At 36.5% G+C, this 22,733-nt stretch overlaps 1 protein-coding gene across 3 annotated transcripts in view; it reads left to right on the forward strand.

Moving 5' to 3' along the window:
• The window catches only part of LONP2 (lon peptidase 2, peroxisomal), a 125,523-nt gene that overhangs the window by 6,584 nt on the left and 96,206 nt on the right, over positions 1 to 22,733 (forward strand). For 2 of the 3 annotated variants that reach the window (XM_025369572.1, XM_025369573.1), the window contains exons 2-7: positions 2,309 to 2,543; positions 6,771 to 6,902; positions 8,429 to 8,551; positions 11,229 to 11,392; positions 12,607 to 12,701; positions 18,733 to 18,991. In XM_025369572.1, coding sequence (XP_025225357.1) covers positions 2,309 to 2,543; positions 6,771 to 6,902; positions 8,429 to 8,551; positions 11,229 to 11,392; positions 12,607 to 12,701; positions 18,733 to 18,991 — 1,008 coding nt within the window. The remainder of the gene's footprint in view (positions 1 to 2,308; positions 2,544 to 6,770; positions 6,903 to 8,428; positions 8,552 to 11,228; positions 11,393 to 12,606; positions 12,702 to 18,732; positions 18,992 to 22,733) is intronic. The other variant, XM_025369574.1, reaches the window with a different exon arrangement.

The raw sequence follows: 22,733 nt of genomic DNA on the forward strand, positions 1-22,733 counted from the left end.
CTTTTGTAGACATAGTATAAATTCAGCTTAATCTCTTCAGTTTGGAACATCTTCCTTTCACAGCAAAAATATTGTATTTGCTTTATAGGAAAACCCCTTTTGGCCAGGTTGGTGGCTCATGCCTGTAATCCTAGCACTTTGGGAGGCTGAGGTGGGTGGATCACCTGAGGTCAGGAGTTTGAGACCAGCCTGGCCGACATGGTGAAACCCTGTCTCTACTAAAAATACAAAAATTAGTTGGGTGTGGTGGTATGTGCCTGTGATCCCAGCTACTTGGGAGGCTGAGGCACGAGAATCCCTTGAACGCAGGAGGGAGGGTGCAGTAAGCCAAGATCACGCCATTGTGCTTCAGCCTGGGCGACAGGACAAGACTTCCTCTAAAACAAACAAACAGAAAAGCTGCAGTGACTCACACCTGTACTACCAGCACTTTGGGAGGCCGAGGTGGGCGGATCATGAGGTCAAGAGATCGAGACCATCCTGGCCAACATGGTGAAACCTTATCTCTACAAAAAATACAAAAAATTAGCTGCATGTGGTGGCGTGCGCCTGTAGTCCCAGCTACTTGGGAGGCTGAGGCAGGAGAATCACTTGAACCTGGGAGATGGAGGTTGCAGTGAGCCAAGATTACGCTACGGCACTCCAGCCTGGTGACAAAGCGAGACTCTCTAAAAAAAAAAAAAACACCAAAAAAAACCTCTTTAGCATCACCTTTTAGCAGTGACGTAGCCCAAATAATTAAATTTGTCTCCTGATCTGGAGGTTTGGATTTGTCTCATCTCTCTTTCTGGTTCCTCCTTGGTTTCTACTTTGTAAACCCTTTAGGCTGGGGATCCAGTTTCTTGTCTGTGGATGTTTTATATACAAACAGGACTGTGAGCTCTTTCAGCCTTGTGCAAACATTGATGAATATCATCTGCAATGAATTATGGTTTAAGTTATTCTCTAATCAGTTTAGATGTGGCTCACTTTCTCAGGCAATCTGAGTGGGCTTTCAGGAAGTGGGAAATAAGATCTACTATTGATTGAAGAAAAGCAACCACAACACGAATAAGTCAAAATAATAGCCAATTGCTAAATAATTTCAAGTTTTTTATGTACGTGATTTTTTTGCCCTCACCAATTTATCTCCTCAGTTGTTTGGCTTAAGTTATTAGTTAAATCAGTTTTTATTGTAAATATGATAATGACTGAAAGGTAAGAAAGGATGGACGTAGTTCAGAATAAGCTGAGTGGCAGAAAGAAGCCAAAGGCTATGTGTAATCCATGGAATGAGTAATTTATAAGGAAGTAATCAAGAATTCACTGTGTATAGAAGTAAGCAAGTTCACTCATATTCACATACTGTATTATATGATTTATTATCTTTGAGATGGGCAGGTGTGGTGTTCTCCTATTACCGCTTTCCCAGGGTGTTGAGAGTTCTAGTCCTTCTATTTTCTTTTCTGGAATTACCAGTTTTCCTATGGCTGAAGGGAGAAAATATTTCTTATTTTGGGATCTGGAAGTATCTTCTCAATGTTGATTTTTATATTTTATATAACTGGCTTAGTTTGGATGAGGCTTCCTTTCTGTGAATTAAATTTATATGTGACTTGATCAGAGTTGTATTTGCTGGTGAGGAGCTGAGACTTAAAAGCCTTTTCACCTATTGTTAGGAAAAGTGATTACCACTTAGAACTAGGTTGAGACCTTTTGAGATGTGGATCTTTCTTTAGCTCTCCTCAGTCTATGGCAGTGTGTGGACTGTAATATTTAGCCCTCACACTTAGAAATTCAGTGTTAAGGGCATAATATGTAAGTTCCCAGTTCGTGATAAGGTGGGTATATGGAAGTTTCATAGATTATGTAAGAAAACTGACTCGATGTTAGTAGAACAACTGGTGTTGGAACAGAGATTTCTTAGATTGGTTAATGCTATTTATATTTAAATGTATTTAAATTGATATTTATCCTGGTATAAGATTGCCTTATTCTTAGTTGGCAACGTTAATTTAAGATATGTAATTCTGAACTACTTTCCTCTTACATTTTTATGCCTGATAATCCAAGTGTTGACAAATTCCTACCTAATTTTTTCAAAGAGGTGCGGATTATAGTGAGATGGCCCGCTTTGCCGTATAGCTGAGGGTAGTGGCGGAAGAGGCCACATGCTGGATGCTAAGTTAAATAGAGAAATAATTTATTTACACTTCAGTTTTTTTTTTTGCTTAATGAATTTATTAGAAAAGCCAACACTTTCGGAAGTGAGTTTCTGTTCTACCATATGTTGAATGTTTGTAATACTACTGTTTTGTGTGTTTTTCAGGATTGGCACAGCTGCACTGGCCGTTCAGGTTGTGGGCAGTAACTGGCCCAAGCCCCACTATACTCTGTTGATTACAGGCCTGTGCCGTTTCCAGATTGTACAGGTCTTAAAAGAGAAGCCATATCCCATTGCTGAAGTAGAGCAATTGGACCGACTTGAGGAGTTTCCCAGCACCTGTAAAATGAGGGAGGAGCTAGGAGAACTATCGGAGCAGTTTTACAAATATGCGGTACAAGTAAGTTGCTTTTGTTTTTTCCTAAAACCCATTTGTTTTTGGTTCCTTTGCTTTCCTAAGATATGATGAATCTGTTGGATGGTGAAGTTTTAGGACAGTATACATTTAAATGACTTAGTAACATAATATATTAATTCTGATTTACTCTTGTCTGGGGTTCTGCCTAAATCATTCCAGGACATATTGGCCTACCCTTTCTAAAGTTTTTCCAAATGTTATTTCTACAGTTTTCTTTCTAACTTCTACTGTCTCTAAACTAGATAATTATTAAACCTAAATATTTAAAGCTAAAAAATAAAATACTGCACAGAAGCTATTTGTCACTAAAATATCTAGGCACCATTTATATAAGTTATATTACTTCAGAAGTCAGGATCACATTGTCTAGCAGTAACTATGGCAGATCAAGCCTGTGGTAGGCTGGTTTCAAGTATGGTTAAAACCTTAATTAACTAGAATGCTGGGAGGGAAGCACATTTTAGATATGCATTAAATATTTGACTCCTTAATTCTAGTTTTTTTGGTTAACTCTAGATAGAACAGAAAGCTCCTCTTCCCACCCCATTTTGTTTCAAACCTTAATGAAACATATAAAATTATAAAGTATAGTCTACTTTTCTATTAATATAATCCAGTGACTATAACTAGATCTATGAGGATCAGATGTTTAAAAGTTTCTATTATAAATACTACTGATCATTGAACTATGTGTAGGGCAAGTGCTCATAGCCTGTGGTACTTGTATCTGATATGGCATTTGAAGAGCCATACTTATAGTGTAATGAACAATAATAGAAAAATAGAAAATTTGAGGGCCGGCTGCGGTGGTACACGCCTGTAATCCCAGCACTTTGCGAGGCTGAAGTAGGCGGATTGCTTGAGCCCAGGAGTTTGAGATCAGCTTGGGCAGCATGGTGAGATCCCGTCTCTACAAAATGTACAAAAATTAGCTGGGTGTGATGGTGCGTGCCTGTAGTCCCAGCTACTGGGGAGGCTGAGGTGGGAGAATTACTTGAACCTAGGAGGTGGAGGTTGCAGTGAGCCAAGATTGCATCACTGCACTCCAGCCTGGGCAACAGAGTGAGACCCTGACTCAAAAAAAAAAAAAAAGAAAAATTGAAAATTCAAATCTGTAATTTCTATGAGAGCTGAAAAAAAGGACTTTGAGGAAAGAAACTTCAGTTTGAAAGCTGGAATAGTGAATATACTGCTTCGGAATAAAGGAGATTGAGAGAAATAGAATTTCTTTTTCTTTTCGGCAGTGATGTTCGCTGGGTCTTTGTGCTTCTGTTAGACGTGGCCTCTTTCGCATTGCCTTTACTTCTTTGCACTTTGAATCTAGAAAAAACTTTTAAACTTTTAAAGATTTTACAGTGACATTAAAAGAATTTTTAGAGATAAATAGATCACCACACATCTTACTATCATCATGCATCAAATTTAATTTTTGTTAAATTTCATATTCAATTATATGTTTTGTTTTTTTATCCATGTCTAAGGTTCATATTAAGTACTTTTATTAATTTCATTGAGTTAATGTATACTAATTTTGTAATTTCCCTTTTTAGACATTAAGTTTATTTCCAATTAATTATTCTCTTTCATCCCCTTCTGCATCTACTTCTACAGCCCTCTTCAATGGACTTCTTCAATAGCCTCTTGTCTCCTAGTTCTTCGTCTTGAACCTTTTCTCTTCACTGAGCCTTTCTAAAAGAAGTTTGGGGCATCCCTTTCCCTTGAATAAAAGACTTTAATGGCTATAGGATGAACACGAAATTTCTTAGTATTAACATTAAGACCGTTTGCAACTTGTCTTGGGCCTATCCGTCTTGCCTCAACTCTAGTTATCACCTCATTGACACCCTAGTTCTAGCTCTACTGAATGTAAAACAGCTTCACATTGAGTTATTTCATGTCTCTATGATTCTGCCTTTGGTTCTCTGCTGGGAGTGCTCTTCCATCTCTGATTTCTTTTTTTTTTTTTTTTTTGTGAAACGGAGTCTCGCCCTGTTACCCAGGCTGGAGTGCAGTGGTGCAATTTCGGCTCGCTGCAGCCTCCGCCTTCCGGGTTCAAGTGATTTTCCTGTGTCAGCCTCCTGAGTAGCTGGTATTACAGGCATGTGCTACCATGCCCGGCTAATTTTTTGTATCTTTAATAGAGACAAGGTTTACCCATGTTGGCCAGGCTAGTCTCGAACTCCTGACTTCATGATCCAACCGCCACCACGCCTGGCCTCCATCTCTGAATTTTAAAATTGAATCTATGCTTTTCCAACGGCTGTAGGCTGTTACCACTCCTCTCTCTGTGCCTTCACAGTCTGTCATACATGTAATTTAACATAATGCTTATCCCATTGTATTGGAATGTATCTTATAGGTATTTTTTCTCTACCAAATTTGAATTTATTTTTCTCCTTTAGCCATCCTGTACTGAGCAGTGTATTGGGTCTGGCAGATAGTTTGTACTCAGTAAATGTTTGGAAAATGAGTGTTAACTGTTTTATTTATTTTCATAGGGTGAATTCCTAGTAGTAAGGGTATTCAAATTTTATTACCTACTTCTTCCACCTGAACAGCATCGTAATTATACTTTAACTCCCTTCATTCTAGGCACGTAATGGATAGGTTCCAAAATTACAATGTTGTTGGAGGGGTTTGATTATTATTAGCACATGAAATCTAATTTGAATTGACTAAATGAGGATTTGGTACATCATTTATGAATTAGTGTGAACTAAGTTTTGCTGTGTTAACTTCTCTGAAATCTCAGTCACATGATATGAGTGTCTTTCTGGCTCATGCTTCATGCCTGAGACTAGTGGGGGTTGTGTCTGCCTATTAGAGTCACTTGGACCCAGGTGGATTGGAGATTCATCTCAAGACATGCTTCCCTTATCTCTGAGGCAGGAAAAGGAAATGGGACATGTCTCTCATTGGCTTGTAATGCTTCTGCCCGGAAGGAACTGTCACTTCTACTATGTTTCATGGGTCAATTTAAAACTCTTAGACACACCTGTTAATATATTTGAAGGAAGTTAGAAAGAGCAGTGCCCGGAAGAAAAGGGGAGTTTGTCAGTAGCCCTAATGACTATCACAGTTACTGAAAGTGTGTCTTGGGCATAATCTGTCTTAACTCCCAGATACACCCTGACAGTGGTTTTTCTAAAAATCATTCACAGTCAGTGCTCAGATTCTAGTTAGTCCAAATTGATATGGTTTGGCTGTGTCCCCACCCAAATCTCACTTTGAGTTGTAATAATTCCCGTGTGTCAGGGGCAGTGCCAGGTGTAGATAATTGAATTATGGGGGCGGTTTCCCCCTTACTGTTCTCTTGGTAGTGAATAAGTCTCACAAGATCTGATGGTTATATAAATGATAGCTCCCCTGCACACGCTGTCTTGCCTGCCGCCGTGTAAGACAGGCCTTTGCTTTTCCTTTGCCTTCCTCCATGATTGTGAGGCCTCCTCAGCCATGTGGAACTGTAAGTCCATTAAACCTCTGTCTTTTATAAATTACCCAGTCTCTGGTATGTCTTTATTAGCAGTGTGAGAACAGACTAATACATACATGTTATACTAAATATTAATATTTCAGCTTCTGATTGGCCGTGATAATATCATCAACTATGCTAAATTTCTAATAATACACATATTTCTAATAATATGCATCTAATAGGGGTTATATTGTGATTATGTAAGAGAATATTCTTGTTCTTAAGAACAAGGGTCCTTAATCTGTCACAGGATTAGAGATTTAAAGAATAAGGATTTCGATTCTGCAGCTTATCCTCAAATGTTTATTAATTATGTGTGAGTGTGGAGAGAGAGAAAGCAAACGTGGCAAAATGCCACTTTTCAGTTGGTGAATTCAATTCATGAATCTGGAATAAGGATATACAGGAGTTACTGTATGATTCTTGCAACTTTTTTGTACGTTTGAATTTTTTTTCAATAGAAAGTTAAAAATAATCATGGCACAAGTTTACAAAGCCTTTGTAAACATTAGTATTAACTACTTTTGAGCCATTATTGCTTTTCATTCTGACTGACGTTTTGAAAGTACTTTTCTTTTCCTCTGAGGCCTGTAAAATACGTGGACTATATTAATCAGTGATCTTTCAAAAACAAAGACTGAGGCCCAAACATTAAACCTAGATGGAAACCTGATTTTTAAAAATTCACAAATAATGCCAGATTTCATTTAAAAGACTTTTTTTCCCCCTTCTAGTTGGTTGAAATGTTGGATATGTCTGTCCCTGCAGTTGCTAAATTGAGACGTCTTTTAGATAGTCTTCCAAGGGAAGCTTTACCAGACATCTTGACATCAATTATCCGAACAAGCAACAAAGAGAAACTCCAGGTACAGTGTTCCGTTCTTGAATGCCAGGTTGCTTTGTCACTTTTTATTGAGATCTAGATAGTGAGTAGTTAAGTTTTGACCTTCAAGAAAAAGATATTGGAGACCCAAAGTAGTTGAAATGCTTTTACATTTAAGCTGACTTTCAAATGTGATTGTTTTATATTTTTGTTTACACAAGCATCTCTTTTATTTGTATAATCAGTACTAATAGTCAATTTACAGAAAAAGTTAAAGCAAAGAATCATAAAAAGGTCAGTATTTGGCTGAGTGCTCATGCCTGTAGTCCCAGCACTTTGGGAGGCCGAGATGGGTGGATCAGTTGAGATCAGGAGTTCAAGACCAGCCTGGCCAACATGGCAAAACCCCATCTCTACTAAAAATACAAAATTAGCTGAGCGTGGTGGTGCACGCCTATAATCCTAGCTACTTGGGAGGCTGAGGCAGGAGAATCGCTTGAACCCGGGAGGCGGAGGCTGCAGTGAGCCAAGATTGTGCCACTGCACTCCAGGCTGGGCAACAGAGACTCTGTCTCAAAAAAAAAAAAAAAAGGGTGAATATTTAATTTAACTTAAATATGTAGACATTCTTTGATTCACTATTTTTAAATGTGGAGCCATGGCCCTTCCCTTATGTGTGGACCTTTTTTCTTAGAATCTTCATGATGTTTTTATATAAATCACACCTATGATACATTACTTATAATTTTAAATTTATATTTATTTAAAGTGAAATGAATTTTAAAGACACTTGAAAAGTAATCCAAGTGTAGAATCCTACATTTACATGACTTAATCCCCAAACTGTAATACTTTAAGTTTTCTTGCACACTTATTTTTAAAGCAGTCTTTTTTACTGAATCATCCTAGAACATTTGTTTGTTTTCAGTGAAACAGCTCTTTCATATGTTATCAGTTTATTTAATACTTAAATCCAACTGTTATAATAGCAAATGCAACTAACACAAACAGGTTGGTTATACACAGGAATTCAATTAAACCGGTGGGAGTAGAAGAGTTACAGGACTGCCAGAGAGCCCCCTGACTGTGGGCGGCAGCAGTGTGTCTTACTGCAGGAACGGAGAGCGGCCCGTGGTCCGACAAATCACTAGCGAGAGTTGGTTCAGTGCTTCTGTTGTCTTGTATATGTAAACATTTAATATTTTGAACTTATAATTTGTTTAGATCTAATATGAAAACACATGCTGGGCTTTAAGAGAATAATTCCCAGAAAGAGTTGACGTCAACTGTGTATCTGGTTTTTTTAATCTTAAAAACACACAGCTTCATTTTAAAGTGAAAAATCAAGATTCTGTTTTTTCTTTCTTTTTTGAGGATTCTGATACTCATCTCAAACAACCTTGCTGATTAATATAGTTCATTTGAGTTGTCTTAGCCGTAGTGTAGCTGTGAATACTGGTAAGAATTTTTTTTTTTAACCCTTGGCAATTCAAACCATGGCTCTGACTGCCTGTTTTTGGATTGTGTGTTTCTGAGAGAGATCCTATTAATTGACTCACATTTCCTTAGATTTTAGATGCTGTGAGCCTAGAGGAGCGGTTCAAGATGACTATACCACTGCTTGTCAGACAAATTGAAGGCCTAAAATTGCTTCAAAAAACCAGAAAACCCAAGCAAGATGATGATAAGAGGGTAAATATTTATTTTAATCCATTTGAGGTTTGAAAAAAAGAGGAGAATAAAGAGAGGAACAAAAAAGAAAAGTTTATTGTCTCCTACCACTCACATTACTGATAAAATTTAGATGTTTCCTTCTCATCCTTGTCTTTGCCTGGATTTATTTTTTAAAGCATGTAAGCATTTTTCTCACTTTGTTTTGGTTATCGTCCAAAAGGATAATTTATTGAGCCATTTCCCCTGTTGTTTCCAGTGTTTTGCATATTGTAAGCACTAACAAGTAACTGTGATGGGTGTCTTTGAGTGTAACATTTTTTTACTGCATGTAGTATTAAGGAAGTAATACAAAACTGTTTCTTAAAGGGACTGTATGTTGTGTCCGAAATTTGGCTGTTTTCAACTTACAAGAGTTTCCATTTTTATTTAGTCAAACTCTTGATCTTTTTTTGTTTTCTAAGTTTAAGTCCTCTAACCTCCAGTGGCTTGATAAATATTCACTTTCCTTTCAGTTTAACTTTAGTTGATTTTTTAAAAAGTATTTAATTCTTTAACCCATATATTATTTTGAAGACAGCAGTTGTATTTTTCCTTCAAATAGCTTTTTATTTGACTCAACACCACTAATTAAATAATCCTTCCCATCCCCATTATCATCCATTACATTTATATGTATGATGGGATCTGTTTGAAGTCTACCTTGATCTGTTGATTTTTCAATTTTTATGTCTGGACAGAGTTTAGATTAGGAAAATATATTTGATATGGACAGGATGTGAAAATGGCAGTTCTCTGAAGGCTGTTGGAGATGCAGAACTCTGACTTAAGTGAGGTGTTGAGAATTATGTTAGCAATTTGATGTTCATCAGTACAGAAGTCTTGTCATCAAAGAGAATACATTGTAGAGAAAGCAGAGCAGAAGGGAAGAACTCCTCCCTGGTGGTACTAGAGAAGGGGCAGTGAAGTAGGCCTAGGAGAGAGAGAGGAACAGTGATCATCATGCTGGGGTTTAGTACTCCAGGACACCATGCTGTTTAAAACATGCAGAAAACTGGATTATTTCTGGCTTGAGATCAGATTAGGGATTCAATTACTCATTTTGTGTAGAAAGACAAATCCACTGGGAGTTGCAGAAAACTTCAACTTACTCTCAATAAAGGTTGCCATCTCTTAAAATGAAAGTTTTTCAAAAGTGCTCCAGAAAATGATCAAACAAGAGATAGTTATTTAAAAAGTAGGAATCAGGATAATATTTGGAGTTAGACTAAAACTCTGTCCTTTTCATTCCCCTAAGAGTTGAAAAACACTGTTTTAGCAGTCAGGAAGAAAAAATGCATTAAAAAGTGCTCTTGTCTTAACAGTGAAATCACTGATATGCTTATAGAACTCTCACTTTTAAAAATATATATAATATGTTCAGTTTTTTATTTATAATATTTTATCTGCTGATGACTTATATAAGAATAAAAGCATATATTTAGTACTTAAGTTTTTATAAAATTAAATTTTTATTTACTGCTTTATATTTTAAACATTTTTATATTTGAATGTATTAAATAGATGAATTTTCCAGGTTAAAAAATAAGTTCTGGGCTGAATGTGGTGGCTCACACCTGTAATCCCAGCACTTTGGGGGCTAAGGAAGGAGAATTGCTTGAGGCCAGGAGTTCAGGACCAGGCTGGGCAACATAGTGAGACCTCTACAAAAAAAAAAATTTAAAAATTAGCCAACATGGTGGTGTGTGTCTGTAGTCCCAGCTACTTAGGAAGCTGAGGTGGAAGGATTGCTTGAGCCAGGGAGGTTGAGGCTGCAGTAAGCAGTGTTGATGCCATTGCACTTCAGCCTGGATGACAAAGCTTAACCCTGTCTCAAAAAATAAAATGTTCTGGGGGCTTTTAAATTAACTGCTAGTATATCATTTTGCTCCAGTAATGGTTGTTTATTCATGAATTTCAAGGAGCACATAAGGTAGTTTTAACATATGATAGAGAGATCATAGCGGAGAACACAAAGGCCATTTGACTTTGCACAGAATATGTTTTTTAGATTTGAAAGAACAATTTTGGCAGGATGGGAACAGATGCCAAAGGCTCACTGAAGTGATTGATGAGGTAGGGGATCTGGTGGTTATAGCCACTTGTCACAGAACCTCACAAGAAGGGAAGTAAATAGTGTGGTAGTTAACTAGAAGGAACTAGAGGTAAGAAAAAATATTTTGAAAGCAGGAAAGCTTTGAAGACAAAATAGAGCCAGTGGTGGAAAGGTTGAAGATGCTAGGAAGAAATTTTGTAATGTGAGAAATAAAATGGATTTTTTTCCAGTCACCAAATGGTAAGAAGTAATGTATTTCAAGAAAATAGTGGCTACAATAGTAGCTGAAAGAAAGATAGTTCCTAGATGGTTTAATCATTTCTGGTATCCAGTTCCTTGAAATTTGTTTTCTCATGCACGTATTATTGTAAGCATATACCAAAGAATCATGTCTACCTTATGCTGGTCTGCTTTTGCAATTCTACTGCCTCTCTGTATACAACCGCCTGAAGTTCAGATTATCATTCTGAACTTCACTTCCTAAAGCTATAGACTATAGTCATAAAAATGTTTATTCAGCACCAGTCATAATCTTGGGTGTACTTGGGTACTATTTCCAATTTATTTTGACATACGGTTTTACTCTTCTGCTTTCTACATTAGGTTATAGCAATACGCCCTATTAGGAGAATTACACATATCTCAGGTACTTTAGAAGATGAAGATGAAGATGAAGATAATGATGACATTGTCATGCTAGAGAAAAAAATACAAACATCTAGTATGCCAGAGCAGGCCCATAAAGTCTGTGTCAAGGAGATAAAGAGGTAAATTATAAAAGGCATTTGTTCATTATTGTTTTCATTCTCAGTACTCCTGATTAACATTCTTAGTACTCCTGATTAACACCACTTTCACTACTCTTTTCTCAAATACTGAGGATACATGGTGCAAGTCTTCCACCTGCAGTGTGCTGTCAAGCATTATAACTCTTGCAGCTGCCTTTTTGTTGTCTGAAAGAACAGACCATGCTTCTTTGTTTATACGTAATGTTTATTCAGTTAGCATCGTATTCTTCACGTGACTTTTCTTCTCTAGATTATAAACTCTCAAGGGCAAGGACGGTCCATTTCTCTTCGTACAAGACAAAGTACAGGGAAACCTTGATAACAGAATAGGATATGTGGGTTGATTACATTTTCTGGATATCCCCAGTGTTAAACTGAAAGCCATTTTTCCTTTACATACTTTTAACTTTATAACTCTTATTCCATTTTCTTTTATTAGTGAATTGTAATGAGCCTGCTTGAATGCTTAGTGACTTCATATTTGACTTTCTGAGGCTCACAGTTAAGAACATTGGTAATTGTAGTTGATGGGTATTTTATATTGCCTCTGACATTAGTTAATATATATAGAACATTTATTATGTGCAGAACACTTTGCTCAGCACTGCATATATTATGGAAGTAGCATTTGTTATTAAGTATATGGTATTAGCTTGCTTTTATGAGCAGACCTCACTCATCTCTGATACAAAAGAATAAAATTATTGTATTACGCATAGTTAGGCACTTACATCTTACTGTGATAAGTAAACCAATGGATATGTGTCACTTGACTATCCCTGTGAGCTTAAAAGGGACACACACTAGTGAGGCCATATTTCCAGGATAGAATTAGATATACTGTTTTCTCCTGCAGTTTGCAGGTATCTGCCTTATTTTGTTTTGTAAGAACATTAAGTACTTACAAAATATGAGAATACATTGTAGAGAAAGCAGAGCAGAAGGGAAGAACCCCTCCCTGGTGGGACTACAGAAGGGGCAGTAAAGTAGGCTGGGGAGAGAGAGAGGAGTGGTGATCATTACATTACAAAACAAAATAAACGTTTTATTATCTGGATACTTTCAAACTTTTTCAGATTTGTTTAACTAAACATGCATGATATATCTAACCAAGAAAGAGAGCTGTTTGATTTTTCTGTTACAGAATTTTTCTGTGTTCTTGAACAAGTTTGCTGTGTATTCGTTCTCCACAGACTCAAAAAAATGCCTCAGTCAATGCCAGAATATGCTCTGACTAGAAATTATTTGGAACTTATGGTAGAACTTCCTTGGAACAAAAGCACAACTGGTAAGCCAAAAAATTACACCTTTTTTTGCAGTCTAATTGTCACTCAGAAAGCTCATGCAGTTTTTCATTTCAGATTTACTCCACTGATTGTCTTACTGTTATTTTTGTTTTCAATTTTTTTGAAACCATTTTATTGAAGTGTGATTGGCATACAAAAAGCTGCATATATTTAATGAATACATCTCAGTGAGTTTCGGAATAAGTATACACCCATGAAACCATCACAATCCTCATAGCCATAAACATATCCATCACCTCCAAAGTTTCCTCCTACGTCTTTTGTGATTATTATTATCATCATTATTATTGGCTTTTTTGTTTTGGTGCTGGTGGTAAGAACGTTGAACATAAGGTCTAATGTTAAATTAACGATATTGTTAGTGATAGGCACTTTTCTTTGTAGTAGATCTCTAGAACTTATTTATCTTGCATAACTGAAACTTTGTTCCCTTTAACCATCACCTCCCATTTTCTTCTCCTCTCATCCCCTGGCAACTACGAGTTTACTCTGCATTTCTATGAGTTTGACTATTTTAGATTCCACATGCATTAAATAGGTGAAATCATACAGTGCTTGTCTTTCTGTGTCTGGCTTATTTCACTTAGCATGATGCCTTCTAGTTCCATCCATGTTGTCACAGATGGCAAGATTTCCTTCTTTTTTAAGGTGCATAATGTTCCATTGTATGTCTATACCACATTTTCTTTATTCACTTATGTATCAGTAGACATTTCACTTGTTTCCATATCTTGGCTATTGTAAGTAATACTGCAGTGAATACGGAAGGGCAGCTATCTCTTTGAGATCCTGATTTCAGTTCCTTTGGCTATTTACCCAGAGGTGGGATTGCTGGATCATATGGAAGTTGTTTTATTAACTTTTTTAGTAACTTCCATACTGTGTCCATAATGGCTATACCAATTTACATTCCGAACAACAGCGTGCAACGGTGCCCTTTTCTCCATATCCTCACCTTCACTGGTTATGGTTGGTTTGTTTTTTTAAATAATGGCCATCCTAACAGGCATAAAGTGCTTTCTCATTGTGGTTTTGATTTGCATTTCCCTGATTATTAGTCATGATAAGCACTTATTTGATTTTTTGTTGTTAAGTTTCATGAGTTCCTTATATATTTTGGATATTAACCCCTTATCAGATATATGGTTTGCACATATTTTCTCCCATTACATAGGTTGCCTTCTCATTTTGCTGAACTTTTTTTTCTGTACAGAAGCTTTTTAGTTTGATATAATTTCACTTGTTCATTTTTGCTTTTGTTGACTTGACTTTGGTGTTATATCAAAAATACCATGCCCAGACCAATGTCAAGGAGCTTTTAAAATATATTTTCTTCTAGGACTTTTACAGTTTCAGGCCTTACATTTAAGTCTTTTGTTCATTTTGAATTAATGTTTGTACACGGTGTAATATAAGGGTTCAAGTGCGTTCTTCTGCATGTGGGTATCTGTTTTCCCAACAACATTTTTTTGAAGAGACTGGCCTTTCCCTGTTGTATATTCTTGGTGCCCTTGTTGAAAATTAGTTGACCTTCTAGCTAACCTTATAGGGTTTATTTCTGGGCACTCCATTCTAGTCCATTGGTTTGTGTGTCTGTTTTTGTGCCAGAATCATAGTCTCTGATTACTGTAGCTTCGTAATATAACTTGAAGTCAGAAAGTCTGGTGTCTCCACGTTTGTTCTTCCTCCAGATTGGTTTGGCTATTCAGGGTCTTTTGTAATTTCTTATTAATTTTAGGATTTTTTAAAATCTATTTTTGTGAAAAATGTCATTGGAATTTTAATAGGGATTACATTGAACTAGTAGATTGCTTTGAGTGGTATAGATATTTTAACAACATTTTTCTAGTCTATGAACATGTAATATCTTTCCATTTGTTTGTGTCTAACTTCTTTTATCAGTGTTTTATGATGTTTAGCGTACAGACCTTTCACCTCCTTGGTTAAGTTTGTAGTTAAGTATTTCATTCTTTCTGAAACTATTGTAAATGAGATTGTTTTCTTAATTTCTATTTATTTATTAATTTTTTTGACATGGAGTTTCACTCTTGTCGCCCAGGATGGAGTGCAGTGGCGTGATCTTGGCTCACGGCAACCTCCGCCTCCCAAGTTCAAGTGATTCTCCTGCTTCAGCCTCGCAAGTAGCCTTAATTATAGGCGCCCGCCATGATACCTGGCTAATTTTTTGTATTTTTAGCAGAGACGGGGTTTCACCATGTTGGACAGGCTAGTCTTGAACTTCTGACCTCAAGTGATCCACCCGTCTCGACCTCCCAAAGTGCTGGGATTACAAATGTGACCCACTGCGCCTGGCCCTTAATTTCTCTTTAGAGAAAGGTTTTTTTTCTTTTTTGAGCTTTATTGAAGTGTAATTGACATAGAGTAAACTTCACAAATGTAATATGTACATTTTGATGAGTTTTGACTTATGTATACATCTGTAATGTTATCACCATAATTAAGATAATGAGTACAACCATCACCTCCAGAAGTTTCTTCATGCTCTTTAATAATCCCTTCCTTCTTCCCTGCCCCTTTCCTCCTTGCCTCCTAATCCCCAAGCAACCACTAAAGATTAATCTGTATTTTCTAAAATTTCATATAAATGGAATCATAGAGTATGAGCCCTTTTTTCTGGCTTCTTCAATTCAGCATGATTATTTTGAGGTTCATCCATGTTGCTGTATATAACAGTAATTTGTTTCTTTTTATTGCTGGAGTTGTATTCTGTTGTATGGATATACCATCATTTGTTTATCACTTCATCTGTTGATAGACATTTGGGTTGTTTTCAGTTTTTTTGGCTATTAAAAATAAAGCTGGCTGGGCACAGTGACTCACACCTGTAATCCTAGCACTTTGAGAGACCAAAGTGGACAGATCATTTGAACCCAGGAGTTTGAGACCAGCATGGGTAACATAGGAAGACCTTGACTCTGTTTTAAAAAATAAAATAATAAATAAAATAAAAATATTTAATAAAATAAAATATCAAAAAATAAAGCTATGGTGAGCTGTAGTAGTAAATTTATTTTTTAATTTATTTAAAGTTTGCATGTCATAACAAAATACTGCCTTTTAGTTGAAAGGAAACATTTCTTGGTACTCTGAGATGCCATATGTGTCAGCATTAGAGATGTATAGCAGCCATGTATCCATCATGAAAATAATTCCATTGTTTAGCATTTCAACGAAGAACTGAAGATGAGTAAATTATGGTATAAAAGGAGTCATGTTAAGCTGCTAAACCTTTGCTACATAGGATTATGTCTAGATAATTGTGAGTGTGGTTATAAAACCATTAAAATGCCATTCATATATATATTTTTGAGACAGAGTCTCACTCTGTCGCCCAATCTGGAGTGCAGTGGTGTGATCTTGACTCACTGCAACCTCCGCCTCCTGGGTTCAAGCAATTCTCCTGCCTCAGCCTCCTAAGTAGCTGGGATTATAGACGCTTGCAACCACACCCGGCTCATTTTTGTATTTTTAGTAGAGACAAGGTTTCACCATGTTGGCCAGGCTGGTCTAGAACTCCTGGCCTCAAGTGATCTGCCCTCAAGTGATCTGCCTGCCTTGTCCTCCAAAAGTGCTGGGATTACAGACCTGAGCCACTGAGCCACTGTGTCCAGCCTAAATATCTTCATCTGTTTGTTTGTTTTTTGAGATGGTGTCTTGCCCTGTCCCCCAGGCTGGAATGCAGTGGTGCGATCTTGGCTCACTGCAACCTCTGCTTCCTGGGTTCAAGCAATTCTCCTGCATATCAGGGATTACAGGCGCCTGCCACCATGCCCAGCTGATTTTTGTATTTTTAGTAGAGATGGGGTTTCACCACGTTGGCCAGGCTGGTCTCGAACTCCTGACCTCAAGTGATCCTCCCACCTCGGCCTCCCAAAGTGCTGGGATTACAAGTGTGAGCCACCAAGCCCAGCCCCCCATTCGTAATTTCTGAAAGAGAAGTTTACCTACCAAGTGGAGATCTCAGATAGTAACTGAAAGCAGAAAGGAAAGCAGAGAGGAAAGAGCTGTAGGAAATATCTTTGCAGATTTTCCCATCTCAGAGGAGTCAGTAGATACCATTTCAATCTTCCAATTATAAATAGGGAAATTTATATTGAAATTTGAAAATTTTTTTCATGTAACCACATGTTATTCAAAATCATTTCTGAATCATTAAAGAGAATAACTAGAAAAAGTTATTCTTGTATGGAAAAGATAGAAAATAATGTATACAGCATGGAAATCACCTTTACTTAAAAGATTGAAAGAACTTTTAAAATTATCTTTACTTGGCACATTTCTTGGAAGAAATTTCTTCACAGTGTTGTGTCTTTTCTAAATTATCTTGACTTTTATTCTTACCTTACTGAATGTGTTAATCATGAATGGATAATGTATTATAACAAGTACCTTTTTAGGTACAAGATGATATTTTGATGGGAACTTACTCTTCTTGGACATGATGATATTGATGACCTAACATTGAACCATCTTTGCATAACTAAAATAAATCCCACTGGGATTTAGTAGATTATTCTTTATAGATTTGATTTACTATCATTTTAATATTTACAGCTATATAAAAAGGGATGTCTGAGGTTTTCTTTTAGGTTTACTGTGGTAGGTTTTAGTGTCAGGGCTAGCATTGTGAAACAATTGAGAAACTTTCTATCTTTCACTTCTTCATATATTCATTGGTTGGGTTCTGGCGCCAGGAAAGGGGGAAGAAATTTTAGTTTTTCTCCTCTTGCATCACTCACCTAGGACTCTGACTAAAATCAATAGTACTATAATTAAATTATATAGTTTACTGCTTAGCTAGGTTTTTGGGGGAACTAGCTTGGGAACCAAATTACCATCTCAGGCCATTTTTTTCCTTTATGAAAAATCCGTAGCAAATTCTAGATAATTAAAAGAGTGTGTACTAATTAATTAAAAGATTTGTGTGTATTTGTCTCTCCCATCTTCTTCTTTCACTGCCAGCATGATCATGTGGCTGTGTATTATCCTCTGGCAGCCACCCATCTAGTGAATTTATTTTGGCTTCTGTTACCTGGTGTTTAATCTGAGTATTTTAAGTGCTGAAACATATTAGTAAACCTGTTGAAAGCCTGGCTCTAGAAACAAAGCCTAACTCACACACTTCTGATGAGACTTTGATACAACTTTCTGTGTGGCAGTTAGGCAATTCTTTACATCATCTCTTTTTTTTTGACCCAGCACTTCTGTTCATAGAAGATAATCTGAAAGAAATCATTGCAGATATATGGAATGATTTAGTTACAGTGATGCACAGTTGAAGCATCTTTTATAAATGTAAAGATGTATAAACAACTTGAATGCTCAGCAGTAGGGAAGTAGTTAAATGAATATAGATAATTAAGTAATGGAGTATTAAGTAGCCATAGAATGTTACTGATAAATATATGTGTGACAGTGAAAGTTATCTGTAATATATTAAGTGAAAAAAACATTTTACAAAACTTAAAGGCCCCATAAAATCCCATTTTGAAAAGTAAGTTTGTAAATGCACGCACACAGCCTGGAATAACACATACTGAAGTAAAGGTAGTGGTGATCTCTTGGAGGCATGAGATTATGGGTAACTGTTTTCTTCTTTTCTATTAGTGTATCAGCTTTTCTGGAATGAACATATATTACTACTGAAATAAGGAAAAAATCACCCTTTTTTAAAATGCCAGCACACATAGACTATGTAGAAATTATATCTCCATAAGAAGTAATGCATAACTAGAAAATCATTCCAAATAAAATGATATGAACATTGAGTTTTTAATTGTGTAGTCCCTGCTATCTCTGGAGACACTAAGTCTTAAGCAGAAAAAGCAAACCAAGTGCAGATCTCCTAGAAGCCTCATTTAGAAGGATCCAAGTCTGTTCTTATCACATCTGTTTTCAGAAAAAAATATTTTGCTCTCGTTATGCTTGAAAGGAGTTCTTTAACTTAAAAATTTTATGTGTTCTAATTATTTCTGTTGGGTTATTTGACAGACCGCCTGGACATTAGGGCAGCCCGGATTCTTCTGGATAATGACCATTATGCCATGGAAAAATTGAAGAAAAGAGTGCTGGAATACTTGGCTGTCAGACAGCTGAAAAATAACCTGAAGGGCCCAATCCTATGCTTTGTTGGCCCTCCTGGGGTTGGTAAAACAAGTGTGGGAAGATCAGTGGCCAAGACTCTAGGTCGAGAGTTCCATAGGATTGCACTTGGAGGAGTATGTGATCAGTCTGACATTCGAGGACACAGGTAGAACACTTCTCTCAGTTTAATCTCTGATTCCTCTTTCTTTTTAATTGACTAGAGCTCCCTAAAAGCTTAGGCATAGCATACGTCTGTTTTCTTTAAAGGGCTATTTGTGGTACCTTCAATGGAAAGGACATTTACAAGACATACCAGGTAGCCTAGAGCCTCTAAGCACCCAAACTGACCTTGATTTTGTTTGACAGTGGATACCTACTCTGTGCCTCAGCTTTCCTGGAATCTCGTTTGAATGTAATTATAAGTTATTTATGATTGGATATTATTATGTCTTTACACTCTTTTCAACCCAGTAGCGGTCCATAAATAACCTCTAACTCTTAAAGTTAAACAAAGTAACTGCAATAGGGAGGACCAATAGGAGGAGGTAGGAAGTCGTTGATAACAAGCTTGTTCTGATTGCAATCTAAGCTTCCTTTTATGAAGGTCGGTTTGTATTATGAATATGAGTAATAAGGATAAATGTTAGCATAATTATTAAGGCTTATTCTTGCATTTTGGACTCACTTTCTATCAAAAAACCAATAAACTGTAAGAACTGTCTCTCTAGGCTGGGTGCAGTGGCCCATGCCTGTAATCCTAACCCTTTGGGAGGCAGAGGTGGGTGGATTGTTTGAGCCCAACAGTTTGAGACCAACTTGGGCAACATAGGGAAACACTTTTGTCTCTACAAAATTTATATTTAAATTTTAAATTTTAATTTTTGTCTCTACAAAAATTAAAAAATTAGACAGGCACAGTGGCATGCACCTGTGGTCTCAGCTACTCAGGAGGCTGAGGTGGGAGAATCATTTAGGCCTGGGAAGGTCCAGGCTGCAGTGAACCATGATTGTCCCACTGCTCGCCAGCCTGGAGACAGAGACATTATCTCAAAAAACAAACAAACAACAACGAGGAAACTGTTTCTGATTCATCTGACATTATTAGAATCAGATTTGCATGTTGCATTCATTGTTCTCCCTGATCTCTCTGTTGATCTGATGGAAGATGCCTTGAGAAGGCATGAATTTACATTTCATGGTTTAAGGGATTCATAGCAATTGTAAGTTGTGAGAAAACATACCTATAGTGTATGTGTTAAAGAACATGTTTAAATATAGAAACCATAAACTGCTTATAAAAGAATATGATGCTTTTTAAATATCTTGTTCTCTATTTGCCTTATTCAAAGGGATCCCTAGCCATAGACAGGGATGGAAAACTGTTTCAGAAACTTTTCTGTGAGAAATGGTTATGATTATTCTCTTTTATTTGCTCACTTAAAATTCTTATGCATTTTTAAAAAATCATTACTGGCCTTGTGTGGTAGCTCACACCTATAATCCCAGCACTTTAGGAGGCTGAGGCAGGCAGATTACTTGAGCTCAGGAGTTCAAGACCAGCCTGGGCAACATGGTGAGACCCCATCTCTAAAAATAATAATAATAATAAATTTTAAAAAAGAATCATCACAAGAATTTAGTAAATAAACAATGAGGGGTGCAGATCAGAGTAGAGAATTGATTTGGGTGATTTCTTCTGGCAATTTCAAAAGATATTTTTGTTGCCTAGACTTCTTATTCTTGCATGTACCACCAGAGGCTGTAGTTTGCTTTTGTAAAGGAATTGGCATTTCTCTTGGACCAAACTTAAAGAAGCTGCGTCTAGGGCCTAAATCTTCTCATTTTAGCTACAGAGTAAGTATTTGATGGCATTTAGACAGTGAGTTTGTGGAATTATATGAAATTGACATCATAAGCACATGACACGTAGGTAATTTGTTCTGTTTCTTTTCACATTGGTATTGATTATTTGATAAGGCTTTGAAAGCACTTATTGAATGTCTGACACACAGCATTCACTAAAAATTAGCTTTAACCATTTAAATTCTATTAATAAATTCTCAAGAGGACAAATTTAGATTTACAAGCTTCAGTATGAGTTTTTATAAATTTCAATCTGATTTTTTAAATTGTCTTCTAAAATATTTATCCTATTCTCAGCATTATTGCTTAATTTATATGGCAGAATTATGGGAAAATGCATTTTTCTATTGCCTATTAATGGACAATGTATAGTGTCATGGTTCTCACCACTTATGAACATCGTTGGATTAAAATAAATCTCTGTTTTAAATCCTTACTGACATATAAAATTTGTTCTTTTTTTCAAGTGAATATGCTTTTGTGTGTGTGACTGTATTAAGAAAATTGAGCCTAAAGAAAATAAGACTTGACTTTATGAGTCTTGTAACAGGAGGTCATGTTACAATCACCATTGCCTAAAATATTTGTAAATATAACCTTTTTAGAAACGTATATATGGAGGCTGTGATGGTTGCGGAGTAAAAAGTATCAGGATTTGTTTTGTGAATCATTTTATTCAGCCTGATTTTAGATACACCTTGCTGGTAAGTGTTACTTAGCTGTCAGTGTACCAGATGTTTGATTAACTACTATAGCAACCTTCCCTTGTGCTGTTGGGGACGTATTACCCAGCTACCCCGTAAATTAGTAAAGCCTGTTGAAAAATTTTATTTCAAACCCTGTTTGGAAGCACGTGGAGAGTAGTGGGGTTCAGTTGTTGAGGAAAGGGTGAGGGCAGAGCATGCACTTAGGTCAGTTATGAATTGAAGGTGAATAGGAGGAGGAGAGAAAGAACAGTTGATGATTCCAGCACAACCGTGGGTGTGCCTGGGGGAACATGTGGTTCCATGTGACAGTTGAGGCATTTGGGAGACAACCCAGGTCTTGGCATTTGAGTACCGGTCACGTGCTCACAGTTAGAGTTCATGAAAAGTTTTGTTTTTCCTTAGCCTCTGAGTAGGCACCACTGTTCCGCAGTCTTAGAATCGCCAAGGAAAAAGAAAGCTGCTTTGTTACTGCACTGGCTTATCCTCTCGATTTTGCCACTCACTCTCCCTGTTTTTCCATGTGTGGAACCCTGGCCTTTTGCTGAAAGTATCTGTGTATGAGAAGGAGGATGCCGATAAGTTGGGGATTTATTTTAAAAACAAGCAAAGATATATTTTTTTAGGGTTAAACGATAATGAGGTGGGGAGATGGGGAAGAAAAAGAAAGGCTTGCCTTAACATTTAATCCTACACTTGGAAAATAATAGTGATCTGACTAAACATTGGCTCATTTTTGTCTATATTGTTTTGAGTAGCTTAAAGGGAGAATAATGTTTATACTATGTATTAACTCATTCAGTTTTTCAGTCTTTTCGACATTTCTCATTTGGGTTTATCTCCACTGTGATTTTTCTGTCCACTTTATAAGCCACAAAATACCCGTTCTCTTCTATCAGTTTTAACAACTTAAATATAAAGTAACTTCTTTTAAGATGAAGTTTTATGAAATCATGTTTGCATAATTGTTTTTCACTTGTTCTTTGGTAAAAAGAAATAATATATTATTGTTATGATATATCTGAAATCACTGTTGATATTCACTCCTAGAAATAATTTACCAGCTGTTTATTTAGATAATAAAATTATATTATTGTGAGAAATCCTTGGCTCAACTTGCAAACAAGATGAGAAGAAAAATGACCTTGTGATTTCCACATTGATACATTTTCATATGTAACCTGAAATGGTAAAGTTATAAATAAACTGTTTCATTATTAGTTTCTACAAGGGAAAAATAACTGAAGCAGCAAGCTTCTAATATGTTTTTTAGCATAGTGTACCAGATATATTATGATTTGCCCACTATCCTTTCAACTTGTATTTGCATGCAGCTCTTCT

Source organism: Theropithecus gelada, chromosome 20, assembly GCF_003255815.1.
Source record: "Theropithecus gelada isolate Dixy chromosome 20, Tgel_1.0, whole genome shotgun sequence".
Classification (NCBI taxonomy): Eukaryota; Metazoa; Chordata; class Mammalia; order Primates; family Cercopithecidae; genus Theropithecus; species Theropithecus gelada.